Source organism: Anser cygnoides, chromosome 12 (assembly GCF_040182565.1).
Source record: "Anser cygnoides isolate HZ-2024a breed goose chromosome 12, Taihu_goose_T2T_genome, whole genome shotgun sequence".
Lineage (NCBI taxonomy): Eukaryota > Metazoa > Chordata > Aves > Anseriformes > Anatidae > Anser > Anser cygnoides.
This window is the reverse complement of record NC_089884.1, coordinates 20,260,924-20,275,894: the sequence shown is the minus strand read 5'-3', so window position 1 is coordinate 20,275,894 and position 14,971 is coordinate 20,260,924. Positions and strand designations below refer to the sequence as shown.

At 42.6% G+C, this 14,971-nt stretch overlaps 2 protein-coding genes across 10 annotated transcripts in view; one reads left to right on the top strand and one right to left on the bottom strand.

Moving 5' to 3' along the window:
* Nucleotides 1–14,971, top strand: part of LOC106039568 (protein C19orf12-like) — an 81,802-nt gene that overhangs the window by 48,530 nt on the left and 18,301 nt on the right. For all 8 annotated transcript variants that reach the window (XR_010834583.1, XR_010834581.1, XR_010834582.1 and 5 more), the window contains one exon: nucleotides 13,020–13,086. The gene's annotated coding sequence lies outside the window, so the exon portion shown is untranslated. The remainder of the gene's footprint in view (nucleotides 1–13,019; nucleotides 13,087–14,971) is intronic.
* Nucleotides 1,665–4,816, bottom strand: POP4 (POP4 homolog, ribonuclease P/MRP subunit). Of its 2 annotated transcripts, XM_048073310.2 has the most exons (7): nucleotides 4,613–4,816; nucleotides 4,448–4,500; nucleotides 3,903–4,126; nucleotides 3,247–3,324; nucleotides 2,973–3,034; nucleotides 2,537–2,638; nucleotides 1,665–2,049 (listed from the first exon to the last, which is right to left on the bottom strand). In XM_048073310.2, exons 1-7 carry the CDS (start codon nucleotides 4,617–4,619, stop codon nucleotides 1,913–1,915), a joined length of 663 nt encoding a protein of 220 aa, XP_047929267.2. In that variant the 5' UTR covers nucleotides 4,620–4,816; the 3' UTR covers nucleotides 1,665–1,912. The 2 variants fall into 2 exon arrangements, with proteins under 2 accessions (XP_047929267.2, XP_066860525.1); XM_067004424.1 differs by lacking the exon at nucleotides 4,448–4,500 and having other exon boundaries at nucleotides 4,613–4,750.

Below are 14,971 nucleotides of genomic sequence, written 5' to 3'. Positions count from 1 at the left end.
GAATGTTGTCTGTGTTTTCAGAAGCTTTTTCAGCATCTCTCCTAGTTTTCCTTTAGTGTGAAATGACTTATTTTTTCAGTCAATAAATGTATGTTTTATTTCCATTCTAACTACTTCAAAGGGGTTAAAGTCCTGAATTCAGCGGGGGTAGAGGAGGACAGTGTTCTTCTTGTAAGCAGAGATTGCCTATGCTGTGATCAGTTTGAATAAGAGTCTGGGTCAGTGATGCTGAAGCTGATCTGTCTGAGCAATCTTCCCTGGGAGATGCAACTCTTGTAACCCCCATGAGGGCTGACTGGCATGGTCAGTATTTTCATGGGTCTGCTAAATGGCCCCTGTGCATTACAGTGCTGCTGTAAGAGCACCACCTCTCTGCTTGAGCTATGCTCCTAACACTGGTACAAGGCTTCACTGTGCAATGTGAGAACAGCTACCTTCTTAAAGTTTTCCTAGTTGGCTACAGACATTGGAATGGTGGCAGGGAAAAGTTCTCCATAGATATGAAAAGGAATCCACACTTGAAACTAAAATTCTGAAAGCTTTATTTAGTGTAAATATCAGATGATTTTTTTTTTAAAAAAGTGATCCAAATACAGGGATTGTTTCCACCTCCCAGACAAGTCAAACCTGACTAACAGATCTGATTTGGAGGGATTGAATTGGATTTCAAAATAATAATCTGGGACTCCAAGAAGGATCCTGGGAAGTACACCAAGTAAAAACAGTATGAAAAAAGGAGATAAAGGGATTGAGGACGCTATTTCTTTTCTAATGACTTGGATTTAATTTAAGTACCAAGTAGTTCTCAGTACTTGCAACACAGAACTACTTATTTTAAGTTGGATAACTTGCTTTTCTGGTAATGCTCAACTAAGAGCCTGTTAATTTTAAACACCTCATGGACCGGAATCCAGATGATTGTTTTGGAATTCTGAATGACCTTGTAAGCTCAAAAGAACTTTAATATTTATATTCCTCCATTTAGAAAACAACTCTTAAAATAGCACAAATAAGTGCAGACTAATATGAGTAATTTTACTGACCTTGATATTTATCAGTCCTTGCAAGTTAAATAGTGAAGCATCCCCTAGAGTTTAGGTGCAGAAGACAATCCAGAAACCTTTCTTGATCCTCTTAAAATGAATTCTGCATTGTGCTGTCAGGAAAAGATACCTTTTGCAGTACAAAACACCTTTGCTGCTGACATGAAGACATTTTTCCCTAATGCTTGCATTAAAAAGTTTCTCAGAATAGCATGTATGCAGCATGAACTACTTACCTGTTTAGTACTTGGCTTTGGCTAAATGCAATTTGGAATTTCATTATGAAAGCTAGACAAACTGCTATAGCCAGTCTGTATGCTTAGATTTTTCACTTATGTACCACTTACCTACAACAATATTAAACACTGGAACAGAGATATTCAAGGTAAAACCTATCAGTTGAACCAACTTACCTGCATATACTTGTACCAGGCAAAGACACTGATGTTCACCCAGGAGCAATGACTGAAACTGAAGAAAACTGCTTTTCCATAGTCTCCTCATATGGAGAAAATAGTTAGATGTTGCCCAGTTTATACAGAAGGCAACAGTAACATTTATCACAAAATTCAAAGATAAAATCTTCATTGCAAATATACGATTAATAAACTGAAACAGAAGCCAGGTAATCAGTACTAAGTTTAATACAAGGCAGAATGTTACATACTTACATACAAATAACACAACTAAACTCCGACAGCCCGACAGAGTACTTTCAAGGCAACAGAAGCTAGTCTTCAGTATGAAGAAATGCTCTAGAAAACCTTCAAACAGTTAATTCCATTTTCAGTTTGCCTGAAAACCTGGTTCTCAAACTGCAGGAAAACAGTAGGCATTTTTATTAAATATACTTCTGATTTGCTATGAAATCATAGGTCAATAGTTCCTTTTAGCTTGAACTTCTTTGCAGATCGCTCACTTGCTCTGAACTGGAACTTGCTTCCATAAATGTAGGAAATGAATCCATCAATCTCCAAGCTAAATACATTGTTAAGTTTGGGAACAACTGAAAATGCAAAAGGAAAGAAATTAATGAAAAAGGACTAAAATCCCTGTTCAAAACAGATATTGATATACCACAGGATATTATTCACACATAGGCTTCAGGTTTGGCACATTTCAAGTTTATGCTTTATTAAGAGAACATACATAACCTAAACCTCTATCTTAAGTAGCAATTACTAAAAGTTAGTCCTCTTTTATGAGCATGCAGTAAGTGCTGCAGAGAACATCTAAAGTAAATCAGATGAACACACCACATGCATATTAGGTTCACTGAAAATGTTTTCTCTTGCTCACTTCTACTGAAATACTTTTGGTAAGATACTGGGCTTTTACATTGTTGGTTAAAACATTGACTTCTACTATGCAAAGAACTGATACAAAGGACTGATACAGAACAATGCACTACCACACATTTGCTCAAAAGCAGTGTGAATTTAAGAAATTTTGGTTATTCAAGTTTTAAGAAGCACTGAAAAAATCTAGCATACCTTTTACTTTGTCATCTCTAGTGATAATTTTGAAGACATGTTTAAATTCCTGTAGAATGATTCCTGTTATCCCAACATAAGAGGGGCATTTTGATTTTGTGACTGAAGAAACAAGAATACATATGCATTAGAAAAACTCAGCTGCAGTTTGTTTGCTGTTCTACAGTTGTCTCATGATTTCAGAAGCTCATTGTAATATTCTGAAACAATGCAGTTACAGTAATAACTGGCAGAACTCAGTTTTCTTTGCAATCAGGTTTTCAAAAGCAGTTAAAAGTTAAGTAGAATTGGTTAATGGAGAAAGCATTAATCACAGTAACTACTATGTGATTCTAGATTCAATACCAAAAAGAATTTAAAAATAAGCATCTGAAATATAGGAGTCTACTGAACTTCACATTTTTTTGAGGAAAAAAACACAAAACAATCAGGATACCTGTAACAATAGCTCCATGGAGATCAGCTTTTAGCAGTTTGGCCTGAACCATCTGTGGTTGCCTTGGAGAAGAGGGTGGGATCAGAGAAGGAATGAAAAATATATGGAGAAGAGTAGGTTTACAAAGTGACTGGGATTACTGAAATCATGATCAAAACTCATCTTATAGGTGTATATATACTCTTTCTATAGCTCTGATACTTCAAGAAGTAAATCAGTAAACCTGAAAATAATTACTAACCAAACCCACTAATTTTAATATATCTGAACTTACGCATCTGGTTTAAGTCCATAGCATAGGTCTCTGATGTACTGTTTCCACAGTTCATGCAGTGGTAAAAAGATTGCATATCTGTAGTTAAAAGGCAAAAGTTATCATACAAAACTTAATTATCAAAAAATCTGTTGCTTGATTACTGAAATAATCGATGTTAGTCTTAACTCTTTAAATATGGATGAGCTTTAATACCTTTTATTACCTGCTCTAATACCTTGCATGGGAAGTAGACCACTAACCAACAGGTTTATTTTTATGAAAAAATAGTCTCCTGTCAACCCAAAACAGTGATGCATTAAGAGGTTTCTACTCCCCTACCTCCCTCCTTACTTTGTTTTACAAGGAAGGAAGTCATTCAACATGTATTAAGTTGAGAAACCCGACAGAAAATTCTGGTCACAGTTTAACTTTTAAAAACAGAAATCCAAGGCAACTGTATTTGGTTTTGATTTCTTGTATTTGGGTACACAAGAGGAAAGAGAACCCAGTAACAAACAATTTTACCATATATTCAGCCAAAGTAATTGCTGTGGTTAATTGCCACAGAGTAACAGACTGACTGTATGTACTGAAGAGTGAGTAGCCACATATATGTGCTCCTGGTTTTTACTTTTTATGAACTTCTCACACAAAGAAAGTATTTTAGATCTTACCTCTGCTGTTCAGGTTCGATTTCAAAAAGACGCATTTCTCGCCTCTGCTTTGCAGTAAAGCTTTTAGGTTTCTTCCTCTTTTGCTTTTTTCTTTTTCTGGCATAATGCTCCAGAATTACGGCTTTCCGAGATAACACATCCTGGATAGCTTCATCTTTCATTTTTGGCATGCTACGCTTCAGGAAGGCGCTTACAAAGGCTTTAGCCTCTTCTGACCTCTGAGGCTGAAGACATTTTGACGAAACACTTTACGAACTTAATAAAACTAAAGCAGCCGCTGCTGCCTGCCGTCCTTACCGGTGACAGAGCCACCCAGTAACCCCACGAGAGCAGTACTAACATACCTCACGTTCTGAAGCCCCACCTGGCCGCCAGGCGGCCAAGCACAACACGCCCCGAGCTTTTTTTTTCCACTCACCCCCACGCCCACACCTCGGGGAGCCTCCAGACACAGGCCCGGAGCCTCCGGACGCGACCCCGACGCTCCCCGGCGACCCCCAGCGCCTCAGCCCCCGCCGAGTGCCCGGGGCCGGCGGCGGCGGTACCTGCAAGCACAGCTCCTCCGTCGCCTGGCGCGGCAGCCCGCCGTACAGCGCACCTGCACGGGGCACAGAGCGGGGCCGTCAGCCGTACAGCGCACCCGCACGGGGCACGGCGGCGGGGACCGGCGGCCCCCAATGTCCCGACCCCGCTCCCCCCGTCCCGCTCACCCTCCATGGCGGCGGCGCCGGGCGCAGGCCGCTGACGTGCCCGCGCGCGCGCACAGCCTGCAGCCGGGATCGGCGCCCGCCCGCCGCCGCTTTTATCCGCCAGGCGGCTTCCGGGGTGCGCATGCGCGGTGTTGCGCGCGCCCACCTCCTGAGGGGGCGTGAGGGGGAGGGGCGCATGCGCGGGGTCCCGGGGGGGTGTGGCGGCGGGAGGCCTGGTCGCTGCCGTGCTTCGTTACCGGGGATAATTAAAAATAACGGCCCGCGCCCCCGCCTCTCACGGAACCGCAGAAAGCTGCACCGATGCATCGCTCGCTAGAGGAGCGATGCCAGGCCGTGACAGACGTTCGAAAGACAACGCGCCCGCTGTGCCGTGTCACACGGCCGTCAGCAGCCCTCCCGCAGGGCGGCGGGGTGCCCTGCTGGCGCCGCGGTGCCGCCGCGTGCCGGTGCGACGGGCTGGGCGCCGTCCGCTCCTGATCCAGCGCCCAGCGGCCCGGGGCTGCCAGCCTGGCCTGCCCCGACGCGTACTGAGGCGCTGGCTTCCTCAGCGGTCCCTGCCTGCCCTGGTCGCGGTGGGGTTAGCGAGCCTTGTACTGCCTTAAGCAAAACGATAAAGGAGAAACTTCAGAAAACAGAGAAAATTACATGACGCTAATTGAGTTAAACCTATGAATTTAACACGGAAAGTTTAAAATTTTATTAAAGACAATGTTACTTTGCTAATTAATTTCACAAATTCTTATCACAAAGCAGTAATTGTGCCAGAACTATTTTCTCAGGACGGAGAGAAAATACGGGCAGATAGTGATAGGACAGGGGAGAATAGCTTTACACTGAAAGGGGGGAGATTTAGATGGGATGTTATGTGCGAACAGACATAACTGTCAATAGCGGACAGCGTAGAAAGAGCATTTGGTAGGCGGGAGACCAGTCCTTTGTCTCTGGCATTGCCAGAAGTCTGCACTGCAAGGTCATACTGGACAAAAGGAAAGGAAAGGCATCTCAAAACTTTCTGAGCAAACAAGTTAAAAAAAAACCACAACAATTATTAGAGTCTGCTTGCTAAAAAGCTTTTTATAGAGAGGTTTTACTACTTGGCATATCAAAAGAAATACTATATTGTTACCCCACTGCTGGCTAAGGTAGCAGATCCCAGCCTTAACCTCAAATTTCAGCGGCTATCCTGCTAGAGGTGACAAAGACTTCCTAAGTCTGGGAAAGCCTTGCTATATATGCCATTGTTTCTGGAGTACACGGCTGCTGGTGTGGCTGGAACTGGGTTTCTGCAGAAGTAAGGGTCCCATAGAGCTCCATGTGCCTTGTAAATCACAAACCAGAGGGGGCAGTCATCTCTAAGAGCAAAATAAAATAATAATAATAAAAAGAACACAAAAAAGAGAAGTAACATTGCTTATCACAGTGATGAGGTCCTGCAAAGGAGGAAGCTGTGGCCAGGGTAGATTGTTAGATTAGCCATTTAGATTAAAGCAGATAGGAAACATTTAATGACATTAACTTCTGTTAGGCTTTTGAATAGCTACATTACTATTATTACAGCAAAGATCAAGGTGCAAAATGAACATTATTTCTAACCAGAGTCAAACATTCATATTCAAAAGACAAGGAAGGTGTTACCTGCTGTGAGGTTTGCCTCTTCTGCCCCTGTTGCTGCCTCTCTACTCTTGGGATAAGACACGTCTTGCTCTTGAAACCAGTGCAGCTAATTCCTTTTCCTTGCCAGCCGAATCCCAGCTCGTGCTGCCCTCTGCTCAGATGTGTTGGTTCTCCAAATAAATAAAGTGTTTATATTCCTGTCACGGGGTGGGTATTGGCTTAGCACATAATGAAGAACTGCTTGGTAAAGGAGACGTACAGAGCGAGTTACTGAGCCAGAGTATAGGAAATACGACAATTTGTTGAGTGCTGCTGTGGAGCACAAAGGCACTGAAGTGATACCTAACGGGGAATGAAATTGTAGATATGTGTGTATGTTTGTAAAGAAAAAAGGGCCAGCCTCTTCAGAGTATTAAGTATGAGGACCGATTGATGTGTATCAGAGACCTCCTGGCAGTTAAGGACATTGCCACAGCAAACAGATCTCTTGATTTTACAAAGCTGTGACACCTTGAGTTGTCATTGCTATTAAGAAAAGATCAATTTTCATGAATGGAGTACCAGGATGAGCACTATGGGTCTTCAGGGCCGTATGAGTGCTCCTTCACTGGATTTATGCTGCAATTCCTGAGGCACTTAAGGGATTAATAGTCAAATCAGTGTTGGCGATGCTGGTGTTGTAAATCCAATGATCCAGGCTAAACTGGTGCCTGGGGAAGCCAGTCTCTTCCAACAGCTCTACGTCTTCATTTCCCAATTTATCTTCAGATACAATGGCTGAGGGAGCGAGATTAGTGCATTAGTATGTGTTCCAGGAAAATATGTGGAAATAGTGGAAATATGCGAACAAAAGAGCAAACAAAATAATTATAATGCATGTTTCTGAATGTGCAGTATCACCTCCTCCACCTGTCTGTGTGTCTTAGACCTTTGAATCTTTTTACTTCTTCAAGTAAATCAGCGTGAAAGCATGATATAGGTTTATGGTGATATAAACCCCTAATGTATATTATTTATTCCAAGTTAAGGTGGCAACACTGGTATTTCTTATTCCATTAAATCTGTGTTTGGCATTATTTATTGCTCTCTAAATATATATATATATATATATATTTGTAAAAACCCAACACTGAACCACTATACTTGTGTACAGTAGGGGGCTATATTGCTTTAGCTGTCGGTATTTCTGAATTACAGGTGTGTTGGGAAAAGAATGTATGCAGGCCAAGTCAGGTCACAGCAGTGTCCTGGGGGAATGTCAGAGTGAATGTGGGAGCAATAATAGAAGTTGCTTTATAGTCACAGTCACAGAAAGCTAGAACTTCAGGTGCAGAGTAGCCAAAGACTTTTACTTATGGTGAAACTGAATTCCTTCAAAATCCTCCTTCCACAGATAAATCTACTATAATGTAAAAGAAGATATTTGTATGACATAAGAATAGAAGATCAGGGGTGTTTGTTTGTTTGTTTGTTTGTTTTTTTAAAGAGTTATCATGAGCCGAAGCTGGAGATGAGCAGAGGTGGACTGATGTGTGTAAAAAGTGACTGGGCTATAATCACTGTTATAATCACTTTTGCTGATTGCAGGTGATACAAGAAATAGATACTGTAATTCTTTAAAAGACCGTCTCAGCAAGCATTTGAGCTCTCAAGATCAATATAGTTTATTCCTCTTGGCCAAATTGTATTAGCAGTTGGATTTGGTCCCCGGGGACAGCTGTACTAGCGAAAATAATTTCCATTTAAAATGCTCTGATCTGATTTCCTCCATCTGAATATCAGGCAGCTACCATAACTTCCCCACCGTGTGCTGAAGCAGTGTGCAGCCGGCTCACGTACCACGGCAGTCCTGCCACCGCCACCTGCTCCTCACCGTCCTTTCTCCGCCACTTTTTCCTTGTCCCGCTGACGGCTCCTTTCAGCCTGACCCGGATCAGGCCCATGCCAGCATTTCAGGCTGTGGAAAAGGCTGTGCCTGGGGAATGGGGGGTACGGGCACACTAAGAATTGCTGTTCGGACAGCTGGGTAAACAGAGTATTTGGTATCAGTAGCCTGGACTTTCATTTCGTGGCACTGTAGGTTTACTAGGGGGGAGTTTGTAATGTTTATGTGTGGAAGCCCAAACTCTTGCATTATAGATTTATTTGATGAATTTCGGACGGCTGGGTTTGGTTTAAGAGTGTAATCTTATGATATACCTTCTGGTCCCACAAATGTTCCTTTTCAATGTGTTTTTCAGTAAGTTTTCTGCTTTATCAGTTTGTCTAACTCATTGATTAGGATGAGATATGTCCTCCTGACCTGATAAACTATTCACGCTGACTGAAGGGTCATTATTACCTTAAAATCCCAGCTCCTTGTCCTCTCAAATTGCAGATGTTACTTAAGCGTGAATAAGAAAGTCTGGCTTTGCTGTGCATGAAGAAATACAATCCAAATATATCTTAATGGGTCAGAAATCGGGGGGACATACAATAACCCCCAAATGGTTTCAAAGCTTTTAATGATTTAAAAAGCTGGGCTTTAAAACGCAGGCAAAGAAAGAAGCCAGCTCTGTTGGAGTCCCAGCTGCTGCCTGCCTCACCAGGGGGCAGCGCAGGACAAGGACTGGGGAGCCTGCCTCGGCTGTCTGCGTTGGGGCATCTCTCTACGTGTTGCTGCGATCCAACTAACGGTTTAAAGTTAAAAAAAAAAAAAAAAAAAAAGTTAAATATTGTTTCATCTTTTAGACGAAATTTACCAGTTTGCATCTTCTTTTAGCATACAGGTTTCGAATTCTCACATACCCCAACTTCTTTTACATTATAGTAGATTTATCTGTGGAAGGAAGATTTTGAAGGAATTCAATTTCACCATAAGTAAAGGAAGTGATTTTTTTTTTTTTTTAAACACCAATGTATTTTTAACATCAAAATAACTAGCTATATCCTTCTTAAAATATATATATATATAAAAGAATGAGTGAAACTAGAATACCTGGGGATAACTACTGCAGAAGTATCATTGCCCAGCCTCACAGAATGCTAAAAAAATCACCACTTGCTCCCCAAAACAATAATGAACAGTCAGTAAGCTGAGGTTTCGGTAACTGATATTTGGTTTCCCTGCGTGCTGAGATCATGTATGGTTCAAACACGTCAGTATGACGGAAACCACTGTACACCTGAACAGCTTGTATTTACTAATTAAATAGTAAATGCACCCATGTATTAATCTGTGACAGGCTGTCTTAGAGGCATTATTTTTGCTGTTTCTTGGGTTTCATCATTTAATATTTTAAAGCCTAGCGAACATTGGCCTACATTGAGATAGGGTTGTATGATGCAAAATGGGTATTAAATAAAAATGATAAACTATAACATAGTAATAGTTGTTGGAGTTATAGCAGATTGAATTGTTTAATGTGGCATTTTGTTTGGTTTTGGTTAAACTATATTAAATTAACATAATTAAAAATTTAAAAGAATACAAATAAAAAGGTTTCAAGCACCAAAAAAGTCTATTATGCTGGATGTTTCATCAAAGAAAAATTTAGACTTTTTTCCTAGGAAATGGTTGTCCAGTTCTGGAAGCCTGTTTGATATGGTTTGGTTGGGTCGACTTTGCAGTCCACCACTGGTATATAAGTTTTGGCCATACCTGTGTAACTGCAGATCACGTTGCTATTTGTGGAGTGCAAAAGAAACGCGGTAACCCTACGAGCACGGCTCGGCAGTGCCGTGGCTGCAGCGGGGCGCATCACCCACCTGCCACAGGCAGTGCCGGGCTGTCCTTGGGGTAAAGGACAGCTGGCAGTGAGCAGCTCAGTGCGGAGTTGTAGACCTGGTGTGACTCAGCCACAGTGCCCTGAAGTGAGGCGAGGCAGTTTTGGCTAGGACTAAGGAGACAGGCAGGAAGAGGCACTGTTCGTGCAAGGTTCGTGTTAAAGTAACATGTTTCACCAAACATCATGGGAAGGCCCTGCTCCTGCCAGATTCTTTCCGATTAATACAATTAGTCTGTCAGGGGTGAGACATTCTTTTTAATAACACGAGTCGGCTTGTGCTATCCTTGTCTAAGAGTTGCATTTCGAAGGCCACACTGATGAAGGTGTCAAGTGCTGAGTCACCGCCTGGGTTTAGGTCCCCCCAGTTTGACTGCGTCTGTCACAGCGTGCCCGTTCACGCTGAGCCCTGCCCGTTTTACCTGTGTGTCTCCAGGGACTCAGGTAGTGAGGCCCAGAGAAAAGCAAGTGAAAAGTATTTGTTGAAACTGTGCTGAACAAGATTAACAGATTGACTGCCACTGCAGGCAAGAGCATAATGAGAGGTGGTCAGGGTGGCAGCTGCTAGCATGGCCCTAATGGTGGGGCTTTGGTCTTCCAATACGTAATCTGACTTCTTCCGAACTGCAGCTGTGGGCAGTGAGGGGTTAATGCTGCTGAACTGCTTTGATAACTGAAGAAAAACCAGAAACCTCCATTTGTTTGAATTCAGTGCTTTAGTAAGTACCTTTAAAAAAATACAACCTCATGCAACAGAAAATATTTTGTCCATCTCTTCAGCAGAAATCTGATAAACCATGGAGAGAGGCAGGTGTCCAAGGAGATAAAAGTAATAAATGTGGCTGCAATTCAGGAGTGAGCTAGCCTGTCAGGCTGTTAATTAAATGGCGTTCCCGCTCAGAAATGCTAGAAGATAATAGATATACATGGCAATGCCAATTCATTTGCCTCAGCAATGTATGTTAATTTTAGCATGAGCTTAACTTATACATTTTGTAGTGGGACAAAATGGCGGCGGGTGTGTGTGTGGGGGACTTTCATCCTGCTAGTGATTATTTCAGGAGGTAGAGACTATTAAGCACTTTATACTTCTTAAAAACAGAACAGCGGGTGAGAATGGGTGAGAGAACATTTTTAATTTAGGCAGCTCCTCTAAACAGAATTAACTAATCACAGACTTATAATTGAGCCGAGCCATATTTGCAGCCAGCTGCCAGGGGATCCTTTCCTTTGCCACAGATCAGTAGGTGCAGAGCCCTAGTTAACAAATAGTTTGAGCTTGAGTCACGTCTACGTTAGTGTAGTTTTAAAAGGATTTCTACGAGTTACATTAGTGTGAAATTAGGACTGCTGCAATGGCAAATCGCACCTACAGGAAAAATAGCTGCTATTTGCGACTGCTCTAAGACCAAGGCTGCTTTGGTAGCTGCACAGAGGAGGTGCAGTAAAGGACTGCCTTGTGTGTAAAACTGCGCTTGTATTCAGTGACAGAATTTTGTGTGCTGTCTGGTCTTTTAATGGTAATGATTGAGTCTTTGTTCAGGCCCACGTCAGCTCGGGCAATTTGGCACTTACTGGTGACAGAGCTGCCCAGCTCCTTCTGGTATGTGGTGGTGGTTTTTGTTCCTGTTCTGGAAGAAAACCAATTCTGGGGCCAGCCAGCAATCAGCACGGGGGAGATGTCCACCTGATGTGGAAGGCAGCAAGGGGACTGTGACCCCACTACGTGTGTGCATGTGATGTGTGCGCTTGTGTGCTACAGTCCCTCGCTGAGACCATGTGTGACCCTTGTGTCCAGTTTCAACCAAATTTGTCACTGACATCAAACTCGTGTAACATCCCTGCAGCTTCCGTGAGCACAGCCGCCTGCTTCAGCAGCTGGGTGCGCTGCTCACATGGTGCTCTCTTTCCCCTGAGTCCTGAATTACCAGGGCTTGCTGTTGGGGTCTTGCTGCGTGTGGCACAGCCACCACACAGGTCTTCTGCCACCGGCAGTGCGGAGAGGTTCTGCTGTGTGCATGGGGCTTGTAAAAATGAGGCTGCTATTTACACTTCCAAGTGTGGCAATAAGGGCATGACTAAAGGTGTTTCACCTCTGAAACGCACGCTGCAGCACGGCAGGCTTCTTTCTGAAAAAAAAAATCTGTTCTGTAAAAGTATCAACATTGAGGCAACAGAAGGCAACACAGATACTCCTTTATTTTCTGCTGTCTTTGAGGAGGAATACTCCCTTGCCCTTCAGCATGATTATAGCCCATTTACCAACACTTCTTCCTGAATTTCAGACCTATTTTGGAGCAGTCACAAGCAAGAAATGTTTCTTTTCAGAGCCTGAAGCAGTCAGTCCAAGGGTAAAGTGTATTTAACAAAAAGAATAGTTCCAGTTGAATTCACATTGTGAAATTATGGGTCCATTTAAAGCAAAATAAAAACAGTGGCAGGTTAGGGTCAGGAAGGAAGATAATGACATCTGCTGCAAAGTGCATCCAACAACAGTCTTCAAAATTTTAAGTTTCTGTAGGATGCTTTTCTTTTCTTTGTATAATTATGGAAAAGAATAGAACTAAAATAAATGTACCAGACGCTGAAAGCAAGCTTCAGGCTTGCTCAGGCATATGAATTCCAAGCGGAGATGTTATAAATGATGTCTCAAATGCTGACTGATTTCAGAGCTGTGGGCTCTTTCCTTCGTGTCATGGACGAGAATGGAGGTTCGTGACCTGCCTGCCCACACGTGCCCTCCCAGGACACGTCCTTCCTGCAGGGCTGGCCAGGGCAGGACCCCCAGGAGGGGGCGATTCCCGTGAGGGCTGGCCCTGGCTGCACCTTCCTTGCTTTGCAGCCATCGTCCTGATCCCACAGAAGTCACCTCAATCCCTTTTGTTCTGGAGTGCAACTTGTCACAGAGCATTTTTTTTTTTTAATGGGAAAGAGGGCTGCTGCTAGCTTTCATAGTAATACGTATGCTCATAATATAGTTTGCCCTTGCCACCGTTGCTGAAGAGACTGGCTTCTGCTTTGTTTTGCAGGCGCTGCGGTAGTATCCTTCTGCCCCTGCTCTGAGGGAACCCCGTTGGTATTACAGCAATGAAGAAGGTGAGCAAGAAACAAACCTGGGAATATTTTGCAAGCTCTACCAGTATTACCCCTGTGTGTTTGCCTGTAAGGGCTGTAAGAGACATGAAGCAGTCAGGAGAGCCTGTACTATTACAGGAGGGGTTCCTGTGTCAGGCAGATCATCATTAAGCCATCCCTATGGCCTGGGGAGCTACCTACAGCCTTTTGAGATTACCGAAGACACTTGCAGGGGGTTTAAGAGACTTCGGAGCATGCCTTAGTATATCTCTGTCTTGACACTACTGAATTCTGGTGAGCTCTTTCTTAACCTTGGCAGAGAGTTATGAAACCTCCTCTATGAAAGAGAGATCATGTTTATACCCGTCCTCTTCTTATAAGTTAACAACAACAACAAAAGATGCAAATAATCGTTTTGCACATTGTCTGTCATGTAAAAATACCAAGCTCCACAGCTGGTCTCCATTTGCTGGCCACAGACATGTAGGGTCAGGTTCTGGGGGTAGAGGAGACAGGGATGCTCAAGTTGCAAGTGAGAATACACTAACTGAAGATTACAGCTCAAATTCTGCTCCAGTTTGGTAAGACCAAGACATTTTTCTACCTTGAACTGGGGCAACCAACCAACCAACTGGTTTAAACCCTTCTTTTTCCCCTGAGCTTTGGAGGAAGTGTTTATGCCAGCTGTGAGCACGCCTTCAGACACAGAACAGCACTTGCTGCAGCTTCATTTTGAGGTCTTGGTGCTGTCAAGGGCTGAGAGTTTAAAACTAGCTGAGCCTCCCACGCTGCAACATGATTTACTAAACCACTAAGATATTGGGTCAGCTTTGTAAATCATTTTAATTATTTCACTAAACAGGTTGTGGAGATGGATCAATAGAAAATATGACATTTAGGCTCACAATGCTGCGCATTCATTATGGAAGAGAAATTATATTAACTGATTTAGGAGCTAATAATAACTGAAAATAACAATTTAATGGAAGCCTTCCAATCCTGCACTTTGAAGCAGGATACCGCTGTACACAGTCTACCCATTTTAATCTGTCAAGTATACATAGCGTTTTTTTGACTCTTAGAAATGTCAGTCAAGTGCAAGTAGCTCACATAATTTCAGCATCCCATATATTACATTATATTAAAACAAAATCAAAGGAACTGTCACCAACCATTTTACATACAGGCAGGATCACATAAACCAGGCACATGAAAAATGAGAAAATGCATTGCAATATAATAAAGTGGAGATCTTGCACACTGGGGCTATTTTCCACTTGCAATTAGTATTTCCACAACCATGGTTGTACTGCTGGGCTTAAAAGGTGTTTACTTCTTTCTAAGGTGTTGAGTTTTGGTCTCAAGCATCTGAGTACTAAATATATGGTATGTGTTTATATATATATTATATATATAGAGAGAGAGAAAGAAACTAATCTCTCCTGTGTAGTGAATGCCAGGTGCTACCATTCAGTAGTAAGTGCCAGCATTGTCCTAATACAATTATTTCACAGTGGCAAAACTAAATTTAGTTCACTGTGTCCTGTTTTTTCCTCAATACATATACAACAGTCACCTGTGCTGTTAAAATATTTTCTTTTGAAATAAGCTGTATGTTGTGACTATTTAATGCCTAATAGCCATTGACTAACTATACTGAACCAAGCAGGCATGACTGGGGACAGAATTTAAGCTGCGATCAGGTAGTGCACCTATGTTACCTGCTCTGTAGAAAGCCTGCAGCCTGCTGATACCCAGTTGTCACAGCAGCATTGCACTCTGTTTTGCAGGGAGAGTTAAGCTTTTCTTTAAGCCCTCTGGCTAGATAGCATTTGAATTATGCACTTCATCGCACCCCAGTTAGGTAGAGATGCATTGTGAAAATTGTTATCAGTTAGTTTATTTG